At 35.7% G+C, this 25,450-nt stretch overlaps 1 protein-coding gene across 1 annotated transcript in view; it reads right to left on the bottom strand.

Annotated features, from left to right (window-relative positions):
- SLMAP (sarcolemma associated protein) overlaps nt 1–25,450 on the bottom strand; it is a 164,248-nt gene that overhangs the window by 46,727 nt on the left and 92,071 nt on the right. The window contains exons 5-13 of the mRNA XM_008582741.1: nt 23,843–23,905; nt 20,211–20,306; nt 19,866–19,937; nt 18,319–18,459; nt 17,098–17,235; nt 15,836–16,004; nt 15,696–15,746; nt 15,168–15,218; nt 9,592–9,654 (exon numbers count right to left, since the gene is read on the bottom strand). Coding sequence (XP_008580963.1) covers nt 9,592–9,654; nt 15,168–15,218; nt 15,696–15,746; nt 15,836–16,004; nt 17,098–17,235; nt 18,319–18,459; nt 19,866–19,937; nt 20,211–20,306; nt 23,843–23,905 — 844 coding nt within the window. The remainder of the gene's footprint in view (nt 1–9,591; nt 9,655–15,167; nt 15,219–15,695; nt 15,747–15,835; nt 16,005–17,097; nt 17,236–18,318; nt 18,460–19,865; nt 19,938–20,210; nt 20,307–23,842; nt 23,906–25,450) is intronic.

Below are 25,450 nucleotides of genomic sequence, written 5' to 3'. Positions count from 1 at the left end.
TTTAATTAATATTGATGAATTAGTGAATTGAGCATCTATTTTTAAAGGGATCACACTTGAAAAAATTATTTGAATACTTTCCTCATCCTAAAAAACTAAGGATTAGATAATCTATATATATACATACACATACATATATAGTTTTGAACAGTACTGATATATAAGTGCTAAAGAATAATTAGCTACTATTATTATCACTACTGAAATTATTTAAGGTTATATTATCAAATCTGGCCTGTAATCACTAGTGGCCTATAAGTATAAAGAAAAAACATATCATTTTTAAAAGTCTCTAACCATTGAGTATCAAACTTGGGGTGGAGACCTCTATGTTTTAAGTCACTAGTGTTACACAAATTATCAAAAGAGGTGAAACCTGAGAGCTCTGCATCTACTGCCACAGAGACACAAAAAGAGAACCTTCATAGAATGATACCCACAGGTCCTGAAAGAGTTATGTGCCTTGGCACAACTGAAAGATATAGAGCTTTCTTTCTTTTTAAAAATTCCCTTTTTTGACTTCCGGTCAAGATGGCAGAATAGACAGTACCCAGTGTCACTCTCTCCCACAAATCAACCAATTTACAACTGTAAAAATGTAACATCAGCAAAGCTGGGGCCACAAGAGCTCAGGGGAAGAGGAGGAAAGACCTACAGAATTCATGAAGGCGGGAGAAACCATGATGAAAGAAAGAAAAAAACTGCTGAGCATTTCAGGCAGTGGCCGCTTTAAAGCTCAAGCTGCTGAGCGCATGGAGCAGGAGGCAGTAGAAGGCACAGCTGCACCCTTCAGATGGAGTTACTTGGAGGTGGCAGGGGAGAAGAGGGCCTTGGTGGCCCTCAGGACAGCAAGACCACTAATAGGGTTCCTGTGGACCTGTGCAGGAGTGAGGAGCCATAACAGCTAAAAAAAAAAGTGAGCCACTCAGAGGCCAGTGGGTCATCACAAGGGACTGGCACAGGGCCCACCACATGGGAAGTGTTTGGAGCATGGGCGGTGGGGGAGACAGGCCCACTGGGAGAACACTGGGACACAGCAAGGGCAGCCGATCCACCCCCCAGTCAGCACAGGACCACTCAGAGGAGACTGGTCGAGAATGCAGAATTGCATGGGGTGCCGTTTGATGATAAAACTCAGGTCCAGATCAGAGTTTATACATAACCCAGGTGCAGCAGGTCCCTGGAGAGCTGGAAGTACCTATAAGGTCAACCATTAAACCCTGAGCTTCACAAAAAGACTTCCTTAGGGAAATAGCAGCAGAGTAGCAATTTAGCTCAACAACACAGCTCAAGTACTGGTTCCAACAGGAAGTTCCCCTGTTTTAGAAGTAAGCAAAGGACAAAACATTAGTTCCGGCCCAGGCACACCACCAGTGCCTTGGGGCCTGCCTGGGAACACGAGGAGGGGACCAGACTGCACTTCCACCTTCAGGCATACTGCCAGCATCTCAGGGCCCCCCTGAGGACCCGAGGCATGGAGAAGGAGACTGGGCCCCCCTCCCACAACCAGGCACACTGTGCCAGCGCCTCGGGGACTGCTGGGGGACCTGAGGCATGGAGAAGGGGACTGGACTCCCCTCCTACAACCAGGTACACTACACTAGTGCCTCAGGGCCCACCTGGGGACCCAAGGCATAGAAAAGGAGACCAGACCCCCTTCCCACAACCAGGCATACTGCACAGCACCTCGGGGCCTCCCAGGGACCAGACCCCCCCCTGCCCACAACCAGGCACACCACCAGCATCTCAGGGCCCTGCCCAGGGGCCCAGGACATGGAGCCAGAGACTGGACCTCCCTTCCCCCTCAGCCAGGCACACTGCAGTGCCTCGGGGCCTGCCCAGGGACTCAAGGCATGGATCCAGGGACTGGACACTCCCCACAACCAGGCACACCACCAGCACAAAGCATGCCAAAAACATCACCTCCATGTGAATGGCCCACCATAGACACCACAATAACCATGGATGCCGTGAAAGCGGCTAGACACCACAACCGCCACTCAGATGGCCTGCCAGCCACTGGAGTGCATTGACACAAGGACAGTCACCAGCAGAGATAAAGAAAAGGACGTCTCTCTCCACAAAGCCCATTTCAGAGTGACAGAAGAAGCGTCTGCTCTATGATAATATTGGGGACTTGACCACACCTCTCAGCATTGGACAGATCATCTAGGCAACAAACCAACAGAGTAACCATTATTCTTTCAGAAGGAGAGAAGAAATCTAGGGTAATTAGAGGGGGGAGGGAGAGGGGGATGGGGAAAGATTGGACAAGGGGCATAAAGAATAATTATGATTTGTAACAATATATATGCTAGTAATATTGATTTGATCAGCATATCTCAATGTTGAACCCCCAAAATATGTACAATCAATTTTGATTCAATAAAAATTAAAAAAATAAAATAAAATTCCTTTTGTAGGGATACTCTAGAGAGATGATTATTCATTTCTCCCATTTTTAAGCCATATTAATTTACTGTTAACACAGAAAAAGGAACATAAAACACAAAGGTACAGGTTAATAAACTTTTAAAAAGCTAATGTCAGGGCCAACTCATGGCTCACTTGGGAGAATGTGGTGCTGACAACACCAAGTCAAGGGTTAAGATCCCCGTACCAGTCATCTTTAAAAAAAAAAAAAAAGCAAATGTCTGTGTGACACAGCCCAAGAGACAGAACCTTCTCATCAATCCCTAAAGCCTTCCACCTTCTCCTTTCCAATCAAAACCCCTGCTCCCTCCCCCATAAAGGTAACTACTATCCTGATTTTTATGTATTTAATTTCTTACATTTCTTTATAGTCACACTACTCACATATCATGACAAAATAAATAATATAATTTTAGTGTTCTGAACTTTATATAAATGGAATACTACAATATGTACTCTTTTGTGTCAGGCTTCTTTCACCCAACATATATTTGACTACTGAAGGTCTTTCAGATTGCTTCCAGTGTGAACTACTATGAATAATGCTGCTATGGACATTCTTGAAATTGCACCTGGTATATACATGCAGGCATTTCTGTAGGAAACGTGTCAGGCTTCTTTCACCCAACATATATTTGACTACTGAAGGTCTTTCAGATTGCTTCCAGTGTGAACTACTATGAATAACGCTGCTATGGACATTCTTGAAATTGCACCTGGTATATACATGCAGGCATTTCTGTAGGAAACCAACCAACTGACGGTATAAGTTTGACAACATTTGAGAACCATCATCTAAGCATTTAGTTTAGTCAAAAAACATATGATGGAGTTGCAAAAACTGTCAAATCTTGCCAAAGACTGAACAGAAGAGAACCAAATTCATTTCTTTTTTGACAGAAATAAATTATGTACTATGTTACTATGTGGCACAAAATTAAATTGAGGAACAATGCAAACAGTGCATTCAAAAGAAATTCAAAGTGAGCACAGATGTGCCAAGAATGGATTGAGTTCTTAAAGCTAGAGAGCCATTTTTCTCATTTGACAGATACAAACTCATTGAAACATTAAAGCAGAAGATAAACTCAAATAGCACAGAGTATCTGATACTAATGTCAGCTGCCTACAGATCTTAAACTGATGGAAGAGAGGAGTGGGTGAATATAAAAGAACTAGACAATCTGCTGCTGTAATTACCAACCTGGAAAATATTTCTAAATCTCAAAATTGGTTTTCATTCAAAAAATGTTGTGACTAGGACATCAAAATAATGTGCTTGATACAAAATTTTTAAAATGTAATGCATACTGGTAATTAAAAAGTAAAACAATCTCTGGATTGTGAGAAAAATATTACTTTAACATAAACGATAAAGCTTGATCAACTGGCTTTTCGTCGTCTTGTGACTGGGAATAAAAAGAAGGAAAACAAGTTACTCTGACAAAAAAATTTTTCAAATGGCCCCCCACTGCCCAAATATGTTTGCTACCTATTAGCTAATGTGTATTTCTATGTACTAGGCACTACTTAGAATGCTTAGTAAATATGATCTCAATTAATTTTCATAATAATCCTGTGAGGTAGATACCACCATCCCATTTCATAAACAAGGAAACCAAGATTTAAACAGGTTAATTTTCCCAGAATCATACTGCCAGTGAGAGACTGAATCAGGATTCACATCGAGACCCCTTTGACTCAATTCTAAGCATCATGAATGGAAATGAGTTAGTCACCTAAAAGGTCATTAAAGGCAAATTTGGCAAAGAAACTAGATTAGAATTAACATCAAGATGCAATCAGAGTAAAAAATTATAATCAGCATTCAACATCAAGCCAGCAGTTTATTTTCCTTCAGAGAATAGTTCACAAAGCAGAAAGAAAGCTTTAGAATCTCACAGGAAAGGCTCTGTGAGTCTCCCAATTTTAATACAGACTTTCACATGGTTGTATGTTTCTACAACAAAATAAAGTTAAAGTAATTCTTGCTACAGAAGATACTCTGCCTTTTCATAAAAACAGTTCCAGAAGCTATTTGTCCTAAAACACAAAAAGAAGGAAAGACAAGAGGAGGGAAAAAGGATTTAGAATTCAAGGACAGATTGAAAACAAAATGAAAGGAATGAATTCAAGAATACAGAAACAGATCTTTTCAAAAAAGGAACAGTTTACATAGAAAAACACTGTTGGCATGAATTTAATACTACCATCTGTGCAGTTACACTGGGAGAAAATCTGGTAGAAATATAAGAAAACTGGCTGACGGGGGAAGTAATTGGTATAAACAACCAACCAACCATCCAATATATTCTAAATTGGATGAACTACTCTAGGAAAAAAGAAATACAAAATTAGCATCATCTAGCTTACACTCAGAGTTCTCCTGTAATAGGGACATAACTTACTATGAGCAGAGAACACACCAAGTGTTTTCTATTTTTTGCCATAAATAAACTGCTTTGGCTTAGACAAATGTTTGAAATAATCAAAATTAAAAAACCTGTTTCAAGTAGAATATGTAATCAGAAAAATCCTGACTCAGGATTGTTCAGAGAGGCTGATGTCACAGAATGATGAAAAGTAAACATTCAGGCACATGAGCAACACGAATTCAATGCTTTACTCCAAATAAGGCAATTTCTATGTGAGAGCAAAGCCCTAACAGAAAAGGAGAGAATGAGAGAAGCATACAAAGATAGTGACTATAATTTCAAAATAGAAATGGTAGGCAGTTAGAGAATTTTTTGAAAATCAGGGAAAAAACCAGTAAGAAATATTAAGAGATCAAATTTTTACCTAATAATAGTAACAAAAACAGTTAAGTCCCATAGCAAACATGGATTAAGAATACAAAGACATGAGGTTCATTTCTGGGCCCATGTTAATTCCATCAAGAAGAGGGGGATGACTTTGGGGGAGGGGGCAGTTTCTTTTCCTTACAAAGTAGACCTCAGAGGAAAGTTTCTCTGGCACCCAGCAGTGATGTTTCTGCCCTCCCTAGGACAGACAGTAGCAAGAGAAATCAAAGGGGCAGGCAGCAGTCCAGAGAAGTCTGTCTTTCACTCTGTGCCGACAGAGTGATGGCAGGTGTCCATGTCCTTAGATTCTCCACCTTCATCTTTTTACTCAATGTACAAGTTAATCAAGTGATAGAGTTCTTGAGTATGTATTAAACAGATTTAGAGATACGCAATTTATTAACTCAGAAAGCATCTTCAGCAGAACACAAAAGTCTCAATGTATCCATTAAGTTTATACAGTAAAACTTAACTAAAATTTGCAGGGAACATGGAATGTGGAGTTCTCTGTCTAAACCAAATTTACATCTGAATCCCCGAAAAGAAAAATATTGCTAAAGCTTTTTACCAAGTTTTACTGAAGTTACTTGCTAATTCTAGATTTTACGTGGTGAAGTTCTTTTATACAGAGTATTTACAGTTTTGGAATTATGCAAGAGAGTATACTTAAAATCTATTCGAAATCCAATTTCTTTGCTTGGGATAAAAAGCTTTTCTCCAAAAAAAGAATTTTTAAAAACACAGTCAGTTTTACCATAAAAGGAAAACAAACTGAAATGTGTTCCCACTTATTTATTTGCTACAAAATCACCTTTTCTGTTGGACAAAGCCAACAACCAAATCGTTCTCACAGATTTGTGCATATAAACTGAAAAATCTGTCAATATATTAAAAATAGACATAAAAATAAGAAGTGAATATTTGCTTTCTAATTTTTAAAACATGAGGTGAATTTACATCACATAAGCATTAGTAAATAATGAAGGTTAGGCATTTAACATTTGCTTTTTAAAAGATGGAAACAGAATATGAAGTACCATTGCACACAAAATATATACTTCATGATCAAGATTATTATAACTCAGTTCAAGATGCATATCAATGAGAGTAATGGCAAAAAAGTTTGTGTGCTTGTCAATAAATAATCCAAAGTTGTTTCTAAATGCTTGAGTATAAGTTCACTTGAATAAGAAGTTTTCTTAATTTCCCTTGCTTGCGATAATACTTATTAAAAACAACCATTTCTACAGTGGCAACTTGTTATAAAGTAATAAAACAACAAATCAAACCAGGGGTACCTCTCACTATCCCAACTCTGGCTATCCAAATTTTTTTGTTTGTTTGGTTTGGTTTCTTAAAGGGTTTTTTTTTTTTTTTGGCAGCTGGCTTATACAGGGATCTGAACCTGTAATCTTGGTGTTACAAGGCTGCACTCTAACCAACTGAGCTAACTGGCCAACACTGGTTATTCAAATTTAAGGAACCAAACAGATTTTTTGGCAGCTGGCTTATACAGGGATCTGAACCTGTAATCTTGGTGTTACAAGGCTTCACTCTAACCAACTGAGCTAACTGGCCAACACTGGTTATTCAAATTTAAGGAACCAAACAGATTTATAAAATTTTGATATATAACTGGAATCATCAATAACCAAACTCTTGAGGTGGCTGGTTAGCTAAATTGGTTAGAGCATGGTGCTAATAACACCAAGATCAAGGGTTTGGAATCCCTCCCACCCGCCAGTCACCAAAAAAATAAAAACAAAATAACCAAACTCTTGCTACTTGAAACATCAGATTCCAATAATAGGCCACTCCCTAGCTACCTGATCTTATAGTCTAAACTTTCACTATTTGCACTCGGACTAAATGGATTCAGATGTCTAGGAATACTTGTATTTTTTTTTTTTTCTGTTCTTTGGTACACCCTTTGTACATAAGAATGAAATTTTATATTCTGATTTTTCCTTCTATTAACACATGTTTAGTATTTTCCCATGCTATACATAGTCCTCATAAACATCATTTTATTAGTTGTCTAATATTCCCACTGAGGGGATTTGCTGTAATTTACATAACTTCTGCACTATCTTGTAATGTTTATTTGGTCCATTTTCCCCCATAACTATGTTAATGCAATAAAAATCTCCAAATAGTTCTTTGTTTAAAACAAACATTATTCTGTGTTACAACTGCAGCTAAATATTTTATAAGATTATTTTAACTGAAATGTTCAATAACAAATTAGACATTAAAATTAAAAAGCTTTTTTTTAGTAAGTAAATAATAAGAACAAAGTAAAAGAACTTATGTAAATTACAACTCAATAAAACATTCCTTTGATACTTCTCTGTTCTAATTTCTTTGTGGTAAAAATATAAATCCCAATAGTTCAAAATAAAAATAACTTATCAAATAATGATCACATGTAATAAAAGCAAATATAAAATTATTCTTCTAAAGATTTGTATTTTAGGGCCAGCCCAGTGGCGCACTGGAGAGTGCGCCGCTTGGGAGTGTGGCGGCGCTCCCGCCGAGGGTTCGGATCCCATGTGGAGACCGGTTCCCGCTCACTGGCTGAGCGCGGTGCGGACGCAACACCAAGGGTTGCGATCCCGTTGCCGGTCCCAGGTACGGGCGCGACACCGAGGGTTGCGATCCCGTTACCGGTCAGTAAAAAAAGACAAAAAGGAAATAAGTAAATAAATAAATAAAGATTTGTATTTCAGACTACATATTCTTATAGTTGGTTTCAGTGAATACCAGTTATTTTGACCCAAATCCCTGTGCCCATTTCCCATAAAAGTGAGGTTTAATAATGAGAGGGTAACAAAAAGGCACACTAATCTTTTTTTTTTTTTTTTTTCCCCTTTTTGTCTTTTTTCGTGACCGGCAACGGATGGCAACTCTCAGTGTCGCGCCCGTACCGGACCGGGACCGGCAACGGGATCGCAACCCTTGGTGTTGCTCCCACGCCTCGCTCAGCCAGTGAGCGGCCGGTCTGTATGTGGGATCCGAACCCTCAGTGGGGAGCGCCGCCACGCTCCCAAGCGGCGCACTGTAGCAGTGCACCACCAGGCCGGCCCTAGGCACACTAATCTTTATGAGTACTGTTTAAAAGGAAAAAGAAATATGCTGTGTTTATTAAATAAATTGCCTCAAAGTAATGTTAAACTTACATTTAATATTACAGTATCTAAAACCGACAAAAACAGAAGCTCTTCTAAAATTATTAAGTGAAACTCCAAATTTCCTTGAAGGATCTCTGAGAAGTATAACATTTGATCTGTTGTTGAATTTGTGTCTGCTGTAATTACCAAGAGTGACCCTTAGGCCTCCAAGTGCTCCTGAGGTTGTTGGGCGGAGGGGAACCACATAGGTGTGCACCCACAAAATGAGATTATGAGCATAAAAATTTAGAAAACCACTTATTTCAAAGAGAGAGAGAACAGGAAAAGAAAAATGTCCGAGAATGTGTTTGCCTGACAGGAAAAAATATAGACATCATCAACAAACCTTTACTACACATGGTGACCTTTACTTGTCACAAACAAGACCAAGAAAATATTACAACCTTGTGATTGTTATAGATTTAAGCAGCTACATGATTTTCCAGTAAAAAGGAATCCACCATATTTTTGTTAAAAATTCAGCAGAGGTCTAAATCACTTCAAAAGCCAACCTATCTTTAAAATATTCTTAAAGATAGCTTTGTACAACTTCCCAAGGGTAGGTAGCTGACATCAAACTGTAGGACAATCTACTGCTACTTCTTCTCTAAAGAGCTCCTCCTAGCCCAAATGTCTTCTTCAGCACTGAGTGTCCAAACTAAATAACTGCCTTTGTGCCTCCATTTAATCTAAAAAATTTAAGAACCTCGAAATTCAGAACTGTGATATAACTAGAACTAAAATAAAACAGGTTAATGTCATTATTATCTCTTCACTAATAATACACAGTTTAGGTTCTTAACGTTCCATTTTATTTTCATCTCAGTAATGATTTTTTTTTTTTTTTTTTTTTTTTTTTTTGGTTAGCTGGCTGGTATAGAGATCCGAACCCTTGACCTTTGTGTTATAACCCTGCACTCTAATCAGTAATGATTTTTAATTAACAAGCTTGAAATTTTCTTTTTTGGGGGGGTGCAGGAGGGCTGATATGAAATACTCAGCTCCATCTGCGAAGGCAAATGCAACAGAAATATTTTTCTCAAAAGACAGAAACAGAAATAGTATGAAATCTGTCTGAAGATGGCCCTTTGTGCTCTTCTACTATAACAAACATTGTGATCCTCATTTTTCCTCAATGTTAGCCCCTGACGTTATTAAAATTAATGTGAAAAATACTCTGTACTCACTCTGGCATTCTATGAATTGATGAATAAAAGTGCAGTCCCCGCCACTCTTTGAAAGCAAGTGCTCTAATAAAGAAAGAAACACCTTTAAGAATATAATTTGTTGCTGTCTTTGAAAACCAACAGCAAAGGAAGGAAAATTGAAATATTTTAACATGGGTAACTCTGAGTAAGACTAATAAAAGTTGAATATATTTTAATACTAAAGGTAGACATAGTTTAGAGTTAAAGTTAAATGACTTAAAATTGTGATTACATAATCATTAATTTGTACCCTGAATGGTTAGCTTTTAAAGGTACAGTTTTTATCCAGAGCTCAAGAAAACCACATAAATTTGTTGCTTTAAAAAAGCTTCACCCACTTTTAAAATACACCTTTCTCCATGAGAGTACCTTAAATAATTTTAAATTCCCTTAAATAATTTTAAAATTTTATATTTGTTATTACTAAATTAATTTTCAAGTGATTGTTCTATAACAGTCCCTCTTCAAACTTATTCATTCTAGTTAAGAAGCAAAAGGTAAATACTTTAAGAATACCATAAATGCCTTAAAGTTTTAAAGAAACTGATGAAATATTTAATTTTTGTATTTTCATTTCATAAATAATCTTCTTTTTTGAGTCACTTAATCTGTACCTCATATACTATCAAAATGTTACATTGTTCATCTCTGCCCAAATGATCAAAACCAGTGTCTGTACATTTTGAAATAAGAGCTTGGTAAAAAGTTTTGCTCAGGTCAAACAGAATTTTGTTGTTGTTGTTGTTGTTTTTAAATAAATGGAGAGAATCAAAATCTAACATAGTGGTTTAAAAGAAGCTGCAGCCTTTTTCTTACAATAATCTTTATTTACTCTGTTTCAAAGAATTAACTTTGGAAATCTGGATAGCATCCTTCAATTACATATTTGTACCTTTCAAAACCACCAAATAGATTTTAGAAGTTTAAGTGTTAAAAAATATTAAAACATGATGACTATTTGGAAGGTACAAAAGCACTAAAACCTGTCAAAGAGGACACATGAGTTGGCACCACTCCCACTGTAAAAGCCTCTTGTCTCTTCTCCTCCATCTCAATTCACCTCACTCCGCAATCACCTCAACTTTGCGTGAGGCCAACACCTCCTACTCTGATCGCGCCTCATCCTGTCGACATCCTTCCTGTTAGCTGCCTTCTTCACCTCTACACTCAAATTTATCATTATCCTTTATCTAGTTAAATAGTGTGCACGGCCTCCAATCTACGTAGACTTATCCTCAGTATAAAACAAAAATATGGGGAGTGGGGAAAGGTTGATACAACTCATGTTTTAGAGAGACCAATATGTTACATACTTAGAATATTATATGGAGATACAATATAGCCCCTTTGCTCCCAAAATGCTAATTGCAACAAAAATTTGAAATTAAAAAAAATCTAATAAATAGAATTTGCCAATTGGACCAAGAAAAGCAAAATAGGAGCCCTCGGTAGAATAGTAATTACCAAGATAAAAGGTTGTTTTATATAAATCTAAACTATAACATTCTTAGAACTCAAACTATATAACATCATGTTATATATAAAAACTCATTTGGAACCAAATTTTAACCTAAGGGAGTTTATAAAACTTATTTGAAATGAAATTTCAGACCAATATCAAAGAAGTTTATTTATGACATTTATTAAAGCAGGATATCCAACCATCATCATTCAGCAAGCTAAAAATCACTCTTTTATATACTTTGATTTTAATATCTGAACTCTACATTACAATATTTACTACACTAGTTTAAATAAAATCCAAGAATACTATAAAAAGATATATATATGACTTCTACAAAGGATCACGGATACACATGACAGAAAGACCTTTAAGATAGTATACATACAGGATTTGGATCATGACACTTAATACTCTGTAACTTGAATTCAGGCCCTTGGGAATTCACTTTGCCAAAACCACAAAAGATGCCACTGATAATCCAAAAAAAAAAAATCAGATATTTATTGGGGGAAATAGGGTGCCTGTGGTACTGAATAGGCTTGTAGGAATGTAAAGAAAACGAACGAAACATAAAAAAATAGAGAACCACTCTAGTTAAAATGAGTTTTATTTACACATGTGTTTCTTATGGATTTTGGTTTTTTTTATACCTGTGCTGTTCAATATCACAGCCATTAGCCACATGTAACTAGTGAGCTCTTCAAATGCAGCTATCTCCAATTGAGACGTGCTATAAGCATAAAACAAATGTACAATGACTTCAAAGACTCAGTGAGAAAAACGTATGAATATAATAATCTTTCTATATTGGTTACATGTTGAAATGTTAACATTTTGGATATTGTGGGTTAAATAAAATCTGTTGTTAAAATTTGTTTCTTTTCATATATTTAATGTGGCTATGAGAATATTTTAAATTATGTATGTGGCTTTCATATTTCTTTTAGACAGCACTATTCTATACTTTCTAAGATCTTTTCATATTGTGCTAATTAAATAAGATAGAAAAATATTTACAGTACAAAACCCACGCTTTTAGCAGCTACATTAATTTAAGTAATTTAAAAAATGGGGCTCGTTGGAAAAAGTATAATTAGTTTTAACATCTCTAGACATTTTGAAATATTCTCTTACAACTATACTTGACTCTCTAATATTTAAAGAGTAATTTTAGTTAAAATCATATTATGGCTATGTACTTTGGTAATACTGGAATACTTGATAATTTGTTGTTATATTGCAAGTGATTCAGAATGGAACAAGTGATCTATCTTATTCCAAATGCTACTCTGTAGGGCCGGCCTGGTGGCGCACTGCTGTAGTGCGCTGCTTGGGAAGCGCGGCGGCGCTCCCGCCGAGGGTTCGGATCCCACATACAGACCGGTTCCCGCTCACTGGCTGAGCGGGCTCGGGAGCAACACCGAGGGTTGCGATCCCGTTGCTGGTCCCGGTCCGGTACGGGGGCGACACTGAGGGTTGCGATCCGTTGCCAGACACGGAAAAAGACAAAAAAAAGGAAAAAAAAAAAAAACTCTACTCTGTAACTAAATCTAGTATAATAAAGTTTTTGTGTATATCCAGAAATTTACTATTTAGTTTCTTTTAAAATATTCTACGTCACTGTCATGCTATTCAATTTATCACCACCAAAAAAACAAATACACCAACAACGGAATTATTATAGCAAGGAGTTACCTACCTTTAATTATGTAAAATATCTTATTTAATCTTAAATCAAGGAGTCTACAACTATTCTACAATATAAAAAATAGCTTACTACTATTGTCATATAATATGTCAGTAGGAACTGGTAAAAATTTTAAGCAGTAATTTTACAACAATAAATACTATAAAGATGTTCTTTGTACTATTTACATGTATTTACAGGTACATACAGTCATGTACCCCATAAAGACATTTCAGTCAATGATGGACCACATATATGACAGTGGCCCCATAAGATTATAATGGCTATACCATATAGCATAGGTGTATAACAAGCTATACCACCCAGGTTTGTGTAAATACACTTTATGATGTCTGCACAAGGACAAAATCGTCTAACAACATATTTCTCAGAACCAATCCTAGTTGGTAAGCAACACATGACTGTAAAAGGATTCTCTTAACTGAAGGAATATAAGGTTCCCGGGTTGGGTTAACACTAACATTATTAATAAATAAATACTCAAGTTAAGAGGGTGATGTATTTGAATAAGAAATGGGCATGCTGGGCCGGCCCGGTGGCACACTGCTACAGTGCTCCGCTTGGGAGTGCGGCGGCGCTCCCGCCGAGGGTTCGGATCCCACATACAGACCGGTTCCCACTCACTGGCTGAGCGAGGTGCGGGCGCAGCACCGAGGTTTGCGATCCCGTTGCCGGTCCCGGTCCGGTACGGGCGCGACACTGAGGGTTGCAATCCGTTGCCGGACACGAAAAAAGACAAAAAGGAAAAAAAAAAAAAAAGAAAAAGAAATGGGCATGCCAAAAAAGAAAAACAAGCAAATAATAACAGAAAATATAAAATAATTTAAGGATGATGAGCTTTTAGAAGATGATGATTAAGTCAGTTTACATAAGTTTGCTAAATATATTTAATAAACGGCAATTGGTAATTTTGGTGCAATGAACATAAAGTACACCTTTAAAAATTCTCAAACTGAAACAATCAAATTGGAATTTTAAAAAGTCAGTGTATTTTACAAAACATATAGAATAATCAAACAGCAATGATTAATAAAATTTTTTTCTTAATTGAGTTTCAAAATTCGTTATATTTTGTTAATGGGCCACAATAATCAACCACATTGTATTTTGACAAAATAAAAAAAAAATTAAAAAAGAAAAATTCGTTATATTTGCAATATTAGATATTGACCTTGCAGCTTTCATATACATGATGACCTGAGCCTATTTTGCCAGTTCTTGTTTAAAAACAAACTGACCAAACAAAAACAAATAAAACAGAACAATAACAACATTAGAATACCTCCTAATTTTATCAGAGTTTGACTGCTACCCCCAAACTATAATGATATCTCCTGATACATGGAAAAAATACATAGTAAGAAGTTCTGGGGGGCCGGCCCAGTGGCGCACTGGAGAGTGCGCTGCCTGGGAGCGCGGTGGCGCTCCCGCCGAGGGTTCGGATCCCATGTGGAGACCAGTTCCTGCTCACTGGCTGAGCGTGGTGCAGGCGAAACACTGAGGGTTGCGATCCCGTTGCCGGTCAGTAAAAAAGACAAAAAGGAAAAAAAAAAAAAAAAGAAGTTCTGGGTATTAACCTTGACATCTTCCACTAACTTGTGCTTAAAAACTGAGATGATAGGTATATAGTTTGGTAAACAGAAAAGTTTTATTCCAGTTATACTCCAAGCATCTAGCATAGGATCTGGCACACAGTTGGTGCCCAATTAATGTTGGATAGAAGTGGGGCAGGGGGTGTGAATAGGAATCTTCAAGACCGAAGGATTATAGAAGCTACTGGGTAAAATGTACTCCGTATAGTAGTAGGAAAACCAATAGTGGCTATAAATTTTTGGCAAGATAGAATCCACAGTATCCAGAAAGAAGGGTCACAGAACCAAAAACTAATAATGGATTTTTCTAATGATAGAAATGACTGATCCCATTCTCTCTGATCATTGAAACAGATGGATAAAGAAAGCAGTTTCTATGACATGTCCAGGGCTCAATGGGCTGTTAAATAAACTCAAACATTAAAAACAGGGGTCAGTTACCCCCGGAAGCAGAGCTTGATGGAATAAAATGGTAGTATAGCTCCTTGGAAAATACAGTGGGGGAAAAAGAGCTGTATTATTTAAGCCATTGCTAAAGTTGAACTTTATCATTTTCTTATCTGAATAATTAAAATTTCCATATAATAAGACATATCTAGAAATAGATCACAGTATTAAGTCTTACAAAATAAAGGGAAGCTTGATTTTAAAACATGGGATTCAGTGGTCTGTGAACACCATGTTTTTTTTCATTTCAAATACTTAAAACCTTAAAACACTGAACTTCCTATCCTGCTTAACTAACGAAAGGATACCATGAAAAAAAAAATATTTAAGTTTTTTACACTACCTTTTTCTGTGCTCCCATTTATTTTAGGTAAGAAGTCATCAACTTGTATCCCTAGGATTAAGACAGTATATCATTGCCTTATCAAAGAAAGTATCACACGATCTCAAGTGTAATCGTGGCATTTTGTATTTCTACTCACATTAAGATTGAATGGAGCAATTATTTTTACAAAAAGTGTTCAACTTGCCATTTTCTATTAATTCAGAGAAAAGGCTACACCTGCTTAGTGTCCTCCTGATGAACCTCAAAGGAAAAAGGACCCTGTGTTCATGTAATTTCTTATTTAAATATCTCTAAGTAAAATTTCAGGTGCAGAAATTTCATTCACCTCAAGGACTAAACAATGGTGCCCACTGGTGGCAATCAAGCATATATTTAAAGAAAATTTTCTACAAGATACTGTAGATACTTTATACCTAATAAGTAAAACACCCATTAAAAAAAATAAGTAGCCAATGTAAGATAGTAAACAAGGTCAAAAGTTTAATGCTGATTCAGTTTTATATAAGAAATTTGGATGACACCTACCTAAGCTGCTGCATTCTTTAAGAGTTTTCTCCTGAAGATGTTCTAACCGTACTGTAAACAAAAGTCCAAAAAAAAGATATTTCACAGATAAAAAGAAAAAAAAAATCAAATCAAATCAATTTCTGGATTAGCTAACCTACCTTGTAAAGCTGTTAGCCTTTCATTAGTAAAATCGTTATCAGCTTGCAAAGCTTCTATTTTTGCCTGAAGTTCCTGTTCTTTTTCTTCCATTTCATCTATTTTATGTTGTAATTCTTTTTTCTCGGCTTGTCCCTTCTGTTGGATTTCTTCTTGTTTTCCCTCTGCTACCTGTTGATAAAGAACAAAAACTCCATTATTTAATAAAACCTACCCTTGTTTTAAGGGGCCTTTTCCAGGGCTGCCTTTATTCACTTAAACTTCTAAGGAAAGTATTCGATATTATAGAACATATTTATAAAACTGGTATTTCTAAATCAGCTAAGAAGATAAAGACAAAGCCTTGTAAAAGTGATCTGCATTGGGGTCACTCCTCCATAACACCAGTAGAGAAAAACTTGGAGCAAGCAAGCAGGCTCAATACACATCAAAATAAAGGGTCTAAGTGAAAAACTCCACACATTAAAATAGGGAAGTAAGATTTTCCCTGAAAATTACTGTTGTTTCAGTTTGTTTATAAGTTCTAAAATGTAACTTATTGTGAAATTTTAAGCAAAATTATGCTTAAAGGGATGACTGTATAGCACTTTTCAAAAAGACCAATCTTTAAAACTTATAGGTTAACCAAGCACGCAGAGGAAAGGTATGCTCTGGTCTTCTCTAACAAGTGTGTACTTCTAGGCACTCTATTCATGGTTTGAATTATATCAAGATGGGTCTTCACAAACTTAGCTATAAGATTTTAAAGGACCAACTACACATTACTCTATCTTCTGATCAGTTCTTATCCTAAATGTCCTATAGCTACAGAGAGTGGCAGCTGAAGCAGAGTCAACAGCATTCCTGGAGGCTACACAGGGTCAAGCAGATCACACCAAGATTCCCTCTGGGCTTGTACCAGCACTAAATAGCTGGACCCTGCCTTTGAGATGGCTTAAAGATAAGCAATTTCAGGTTAAAAAGTCATCTGAGTATCTTGGGTTTTGCTGGTTCTCATCTACTTCCTGTTGTACACTAAAAGATGTCTATTGTAAGGTACTGACTACACTTCAATCCAGAGGAAACACATCAGCTTTTACAGGCTTTCAAATGACCGTGGTAGTGGGTGTTGGGCTAAATGGCATATGAGCACTTTATTTTCACTATAAATTTCAACCATTACCAAATTTTACATCAACAACTGTCTGGTAATGCCTAAACTCTTAAGCTATCCAATGTTAGGAACAATTAGCTTAACATACTTTCATCTTGAGTAAATACATACCTTTAATTTATCAGATAAATCTTTAATCTCATTAACTGCTCCATTATATTTATTGGCTAATTCTCTTAATTCTTCCTGAGTCCGTTCATTCATTTCTTTCAGGTGGGTACATTCATCTTCAGTATTACTCAGACTTCTCTGTGATTCAAGTTACAGGCAATTTATTTAGAATAAATGCACATTAAATATTTAGAATTCCTTCTAAATTAAGTTTACAGAAAGTATAATTCTAAGGGCTATTCTAAAGCAACACGTGCCCTGAACTTTATATAAAGCTGAGTTAAATAACTTAAGGACTTCGATTTACTTCAGGTACATACTAAAACAGAAAACACAACTAAGAATTTGGGGGAAAAAAGCGGGAGTGGAGAACAGGGTCAGAAAGAGGATGCTACTTTATATACTTATACTTTCAAGAGGCCAAGAGGTCTGACTTTTAGCCTTCAAAATATTTTAAGCCTATCAATTCCTGAAAACAAGTTTAATTATAATATGCAGCAAATAATTTAATAAGAAAATTAGAAGTCAGCTAGAAACTTTCTTTCCTTGCATGTCAAATTAATCACATGACATTGAGTCAGCCACTATGGTATGGGGCCTATATATAGAAACTATTTCTGTACTAAAGGCATGTTTACTATTTAGTTTATGATAGGCATTTCAGCCAACTCCAGTAACAGATAACTTCTGTGGTAATTTTGTAGTGGTTCAAAGAAATGACCTGTATTATGAATTAGGTTTTTTTAAAACAATGAGAATTACATATTAATTGTTCCTAAAAGACGTAGAAAGAACCTCAGAGGTAATATCCCCTTTGTTTCCCCTCTGGAGGATACATAAAGTATGAACACATGGTGTAGGTTCTCAGTCTTACACTGACCATCCTCCACTAGAAGAAAAATAAAACTGGGTGACAGGAGATCAATTCCCTGGCACATGTCATGGTCCACTGTATGAAGGGTGAATCCTAAGCATAGGGCAAACAGTAAGATTCCCTGGTTAGGCTTCTATTTCCTCAGTCACTGACTAGGGACCGTTAGCACCAGAACTCACATGGTTATGTTAAGAATTCATGTCAATGAAAGCAGCATACCTGCTCCTTCTCACTTGACAGAAAATATTTCCTAGTTATATAATAAAACCCAAGTTTAAAGTATCCTGCAATGTTCAAAAATTTTTAAAAATTCACAGTACTGTTTAGTACTTTTTAAATTGAAATACCTCAACTTCTGAAAGTTTTCTAACCACTTCAATTTTCTCCTGAAGAACTCGTCTCAGGGACTCTTTGGCTGTTGTCTCATAGTTGTGTTTATCCTCCTGTAATGCTATAAGTTCTTTCCGTAAACTATCTTCTGTTTGATTCTAGAATAAAAGATATTTATAATTATAGTCAAGTTTTTTTTTAAAGCATTTACTGTTTGAAAAAAATAACACATTATAATGCTCTTTTAATTCTTTATTAAGGTACCTCCGAACACAAATGATTTTGGTTCTGTATTAACTGAAGCTGTATTTAAAAGTTGCAATGGTAAATTATACCTTCATAAATATATTAATTCCCACTTCCAACAGAAAAAAAAGTCAAAGGCAACTGAGTATTTCCCTCAAATACACAGAATTAATTACTTTTATATTTGTCATATTCCCTGCAAGTCACCATATTTACATCTGTGGGCAAAAATAACCAATTACCCTCAAAAGCACAAAGCATTTTAAAACAATGGTTAAAACAAAAAGAATAAGAGCACCATGAGGAAAAAGAAGAGTCCCTGTCTGGGGCAGGAAATGTGCAAGATGAGCCTGGAACATATTGTCTGGTATGCCAGCAGGAAGCTACCAAAGTCTGCTAGGGTTCTATCAAAAGGACTCAGGAGTCAATCTAAAGAGATTCACGTGGACCAAAGATGGGATAATTTGAGAATCAGTAAGAAAAACAACTGCAACAGATTAAAACGTATCAAATATATTTAAATCTAGGTGGGGGGAGAAACACTTCATGATCATTCTTTGGTGGATGAACAGGAACCAATTCATTATTTTGAAAAAAATCATGTATCCTGCTTTTCCTATAGAAAATGTACTTCAGGGTAACCAAATGGTTGATGAGGGAAAACTTCTCTTTATAGAAGTAATCCAGCTAAATAAATAAAGGAATGATTGAATTACAACACCATTTTTGTAAAACTTAATGAAATAATGGATCTAGGCAAGGATCATCAATGATTGATAAAAATCTCAAAACGACAAACAACTAGACATTATGTTGCCTCTTGGAAGAACACAACACCATCTATGAAATGTTGTTGACAAAACAAAAAACCTAATCTAAATCAGATCAAATCTCTAGATCAAACTATTAATTTTATGTGGTAGAAGGGGTGCTAGAAGCACGTTTAAGTAACAGTGCAGATAGAGGGAAATTCTAGAGGACAAATCCCAGTTTCTTCAACAAATATCAACTGTAATAGAAAAAAAAGAATTGTACATGGGTATTCATTATACAATTCTTTCTACTTACATGTATGTTTAAAATTTCTCATAAAAGATTTAAAAGAGGGCCGGCCCGGTGGCGCACTGGATAAGTGCGCCGCTTGGGAAGCGCGGCGGCGCTCCCGTCCGAGCACGGAAAAAAAGACAAAAGACAAAAAAAAAAAAAAAAGATTTAAAAGAATGCTGAAAATATATAAAATTTTTAGCATATAATCAAAAAGACAAAGAAATGAAAAAAACTATGCATTTTTCTTTACATACTTGAGATTAATACCTACTTTGGAGCATGCTTGTAATTGGTTTCCCATAACTTCTAACCGTGATAAGAGTCTATCTTCATCTATTAAAGCCTGTTGATGAAAAATCAAATATAAATAAAACCCCAGAATAATTAAAAAATAACATGTGTATCAAAAGGGTTGCTACTTGACAACAAACATATAAATAAAATTACAAAATTGATCAACATCCACTGCAAAATGCCAAATTTTCAACATTTGTTTATTAGTTAGGAAACAACTTCGCCTTTGTTTGCTACAAAATTTTAGTTTTAGTTAATTCAGCATGTCAGGGACATTAAACTATGTTTAAATGCTTCTTGAATATAAAGGGAACTGGAATACCTGCCAACTGGTATCTGAAGCCTCTTGGGTGATGGCTAGTAGCCGCTGAAGCGTCGCTAACTTCTGTTCCAACATCTGTTCCCGATGTAAGGCCTCCTAATATTATAAATCACAAAAGAGATTCTAATAAATTCAGCATGATTCCTTTGAAGAGTAATCAATGTTTTTTAGCACACTCAAAATATTCTCATATTACATCCCACTTAATGTATTTCAAAGTATTTCAAAATTGATAACACATTTTGAAATATAAATAGGCCACATCATTTTAGCCTTATTTATTAGGCTGTAATCATTTGTTGGACTGTACATACTGCTACTAGAGGTGCTCTAGTTGCAACTTCCCTCACAAGTCACTTGTTTTTGTCTTCTCATAATTTAGAAGAATGAGTTTTTAAAAACCCAGATTAGAAAAAGCTAATAAAAGTTTTGGGCCGGCCCGGTGGCGCACTGGAGAGTGCGCTGCTTGGGAGTGCGGCGGTGCTCCCGCCGAGGGTTCGGATCCCATGTGGAGACCGGTTCCCGCTCACTGGCTGAGTGCGGTGCGGACGCAACACCAAGGGTTGCAATCCCGTTGCCAGTCCCCGGTGCCGGTCCCCGGTGCGGGCACGACACCGAGGGTTGCGATCCCGTTACCGGTCAGTAAAAAAGACAAAAAGGAAAAAAAAAAAAAACCCAGATTAGAAAAAGCTAATAAAAGTTTTAGGCTTGCATTTTATACATACATACACACACATATATACACATACATACATATATGTATATAATACACACACATACACACACACACACACACACATATATATATATATTCTCAGAACAAACTCATTTCACATATATATATATATCTCAGAACAAACTCATTTTAAACTAAGCCAAAATAATATGGTCAGCAGCAAACATACATCGTATATATATATATTCTCAGAACAAACTCATTTTAAACTAAGCCAAAATAATATGGTCAGCAGCAAACATACATCGTGATGGCTTAACTACACACGTATGACATCTGAAATAGAAATGGCTTTTAATTTTTCTTTTTTAGAATGTTACTTATATAAATATATATATGGATATCTAAAAAGAGAGAATGCTTCATTCTCTCACAGCCTATTGCATTTTCAGGTGTTCTGATTCTCTCCCAGGCTGTGCACCACTTAGCACCAATAAATATGGCAAAAATAAGTAAGAATCCACCAAATACTGGATCAAAGTAATTAAGGGATCAAGAGTTATGGACTATTTGGCAGCTCCAAAGTAATAGTTTATAGAGAAAGACACTGGTAAGAAAAGCGTGATCTCTAGGTGACTTGTTAATGTTTGAAGCTGTTAAGAGCATCTCCTTTGCTGGGAGTCAAGGTGAAATGCTCACAGCATTTAGTTGTGGTTTTGGCACACCTTCTTCACCTTCTTCTATTCCTGTCATTATCCAAAGAACGCTTACTACCCTAATACCTCTGAGCTATCTCAACAGAGAAATACAGGCTACAAACAAAGTACTTCAGGTTTAAAGCATAAATTTATTGATTTCGACATCCTTGATAAATAATGATTAGGGAAAATCTCGTCTAATTAGGGTTAGAGGTACCGTATTTTAATATAACTCTAAAGGTATAAATTAAGGTATATAATAAAAGACACACCCCCTCAGAATCCATATTAAAACACTTCAAAGAGACTATCTGTCAAGTTTATCTCAAGCTTCTAAAACATTCCTAATATCCAGTAAACTACACAGAGGCTGTAAAAAGTTTTACTGAAAAACAAAACCATCAACCAACCATATTTTAGAATCTACTTCCACTAGATGGTGTAATTTCACCTTTTCACTCAATCCCATTTAGACTTCCTTAACTCCCTGAACCACATCCTAACAGAAATCTAATACTTCCAGGATGGTCTTTTAGTTTTAAGGTATGACATACATCTATTCCAGTTTTTATTCAAAAAGTTTACAATCTACATTAGAACTTCAGCAATTCAATAAGGATGTGTACAGAAAAGACTGTGGGGTAGAATTTTCTCTCAAAGAATTAGAAAAACAACAGTGAAGGATTAGGTCTACTATGAATACTCAAAAAACTGACAAGAAAGTTGGAAAGACTGAGAGTCGGGGTGAGATTCACAAGCCCATGACGACTAGTTATTAACAGTGTATAATCTTGGGCAAATCACTTAACCTATATGAGCCCACATTTCTCATATGGAAAATGAAGTTTAAACCAAATTAATCTCAAACTTTTCTTCCACCTCTAAAAATAAGAGAAACCTAGCTCAATTAATGTGCCTTCCTATGGAATGGTAAACTACTAATATTTATAGCATACATTCTATGTGCCAGGCACATAGAATAGTACGCTTTATGTACTATTAATACATTTATTCTCCATAATTCTGTGAAGTAAATGCTATTACTATACCCATTTCATAGATGAGGAAAATGAGGCACAAAGGGGTTAAACAACTTTCATAGCAAGTCAGATTTAAAGCCAGGGATCAAGTCCAGGGAATCCTGTAGAGCCCATGCTCTTGAATACTAAAGTGCAAATATGCAAAACTGTTTTTCTATGCATCAGTACATTATGTCTGCAGGAAGATATGATTAATACATTGATAGTTTTCTGTTCATTTTCACAGATGTGTACGTTCTTAACTGAGATGGAATTGCTCTCAGTGACTGATTCCTGTAAAAGAATGTAGGCACACAGGACCACTGGTTCGGTTCTATTATTTTAAACAAAAGACAACTAAAGTCCTACACATGTAAAATTACTCACCCAAGGTCACAGAACTAATTGGGTAGCAGAACCAGGATAAAAACCTTAATCTGCAAACTCCTGACCAGCGTTTTCCTTAACCATGCTTCCTCACTAGAATAAGAACCATAATCCAACTCAAATCTACAAAAGCCCGGAAAAAAATAGCACTTGTTTGCTTTTTAGAGATTTGTATTGTTCTTTAAATATGGTGTTAACGCCTTCAGCAATCCATTTTCCAAATATCTGCTCTATCAAGAAATCTTTCTATGGATCTATGCTGTGCACAGCACAGCAGAGTGATTAAGAGCAGACTCTGAGGTCTGACTATTTAGGTTCCAATCCCAGCTCCACCACATATTAGACGTATGATATTGTATAAACTATTAAATCTTCCTGTCCCTTAGTAACTCCATCTGTAAAAATGGCAATAAAATATATACCCTTATAGGTTTGTTGCGAGGATTAAATAAATTAATATAGGTAAAGTGCTAGAATGCAGCTTGGCATACAAGTAGTCCTGTATAATTATTTGCTATTAGCATTTTTATTAAGCAATCCAACTCTCTCCAGGTTTAATTTTATTTAAAAGTTATCTGTAGATAAAGAACTATTTTGGAACTTCCTCATATTTATAGAAATAAATTTCTCTTGTACAGAAATTTTATCTTTCCTAGACTTAACAATCCTGACTCTTTTATCCTTTCTATATAAGACCTATTTTTAATCCTTTGCTCTTCTTTGAAAATATATTTCTTTTGTACTTATATCCAGCCAATATTTCTTTATCCTATATTTGTGAACTGGCAAAATAAAATCTAAGTTGTTTCATTCTGCTTTTAAAGACTAAGAATTCTCAAGATTTACTTTTACCTGTAGATACTGAGAAAGCTGGAATAGTTCCTGAGAGTACATACTTGGAGTGTTAGCAGCAACCTAGAAACAAAATGACATAGTGTCAACAATCACAGAAAAACACTTTATAAAGACACTGAAGACAAACCAATTCCCTGAAATGCCTATTTACTTAAATATGCAAAATGAAAATTATTTTTTAAATTAACCAGTTTCCCTAGTTCTCAAAATATTTCTGCCCTATGTCCAGATTTGTAAATAATATTACAGCTGACCAGTTTGAAGTTTATAAGCAAAGCGGTGGAACAAATGCTACTCATGAAAACATTACTTGACAAGCCAAATCACAAATTTATAGCACAAAGGCAATACAGCCTTTTCTTAATCCAGAATTAATACTCCCTAAATCAACAGATCCACATATTTTCCCTTTAAAATTCATCATTAAATAGTTCTTAAATATGTCAACAAATTACAATTCTTTAGAAGTAGCTACCTTCAAAATGGTATTTGTATGTGTGTTGGGTGGGGAGAGGAGACATGAAATATAACCTTTGTCCAATGGCCAGAGGCAATGAAAATAATTTGACTTTTTTTTTTTTTTCTTAAACTATAGGTAGGTTTTAAGAAAAAGATGAGAAATAATGGAGTTTAAATACTACAAATCACAGCCAAACTCCTTAGAACTCAAGAATACTAGAAGAAATATCTTCTATAAGGGATTTTTTCAAGGTTTGGAATACAGAACCATGGCTTTATTCCCCCCCTAAAAAAAGAAGGAAAGGAAGGAAGCACTAATGGGTTGCTGTAACATTTACCCACATCCTCAACACTAACAAGCTCTTAACTTATTAATGATGTTATAGCACCATCTCTTACTAAGCTCAGAAAGTAATTTTTCTTGATATGCTGACTAGAGGAAAGAGAGCTGGCATTTTTTTTTTTTAAAGTTAATTCTAAATCAGCATGACCATTATTTACTTCTGAAATAATTCTTGGTATTGCAGAAGTTAATGATTAACCACTTTTACTTCTAAAAAGGACTGTAGCAGATAACGTCACTTTCAAGCATTCTTCATTCACTTATATTCCTCATCCAAATGGAAGAAAAAATGTAAAATATTTTTCCCAATAGTTCAGTTACTACACTAAGAAAACTCAACATCCTCATTAATGTTAAAAGATGCAAAAGATGTATTTATTTATTTTTTGTTGTTTAGTAATGATATTTATGGTTCAATACACCATCATTTCTGAACAAAAAAAGATTTTCTAGCAAGCAATTACTGCAAAGTTTCTGATCAGATCAGCTTAAAATTGATCTCCAAGACAATATAAAAACAATATAAGAATATAATTTCTGTAAGCTCATATTTCTGTGCTACATCTCTGTATGGGTAAATGTTGAGTAAACTATTTGGGTAGAAAGTTTTAACAAACTTCTAGGCAGAACTATATCTCAGAACAAAAAGATATAACTCTAGCTGTCAAAAAAAAAAAAAAAAAAAAAAAAAAAAATAACACTCCTTACCTCTAGCTAGGCACAAAACAGGTCCTCCTAGTCTACACAACCAACAATTCATTTGAGATAACAAAGCCTTTTTCTGAAGAAACATCCAGCCTAAA

The sequence above is a fragment of the Galeopterus variegatus genome, unplaced genomic scaffold, assembly GCF_000696425.1.
Source record: "Galeopterus variegatus unplaced genomic scaffold, G_variegatus-3.0.2 Scaffold2713, whole genome shotgun sequence".
Taxonomy (NCBI): domain Eukaryota; kingdom Metazoa; phylum Chordata; class Mammalia; order Dermoptera; family Cynocephalidae; genus Galeopterus; species Galeopterus variegatus.
This window is presented reverse-complemented; position numbering and strand designations above follow the sequence as displayed.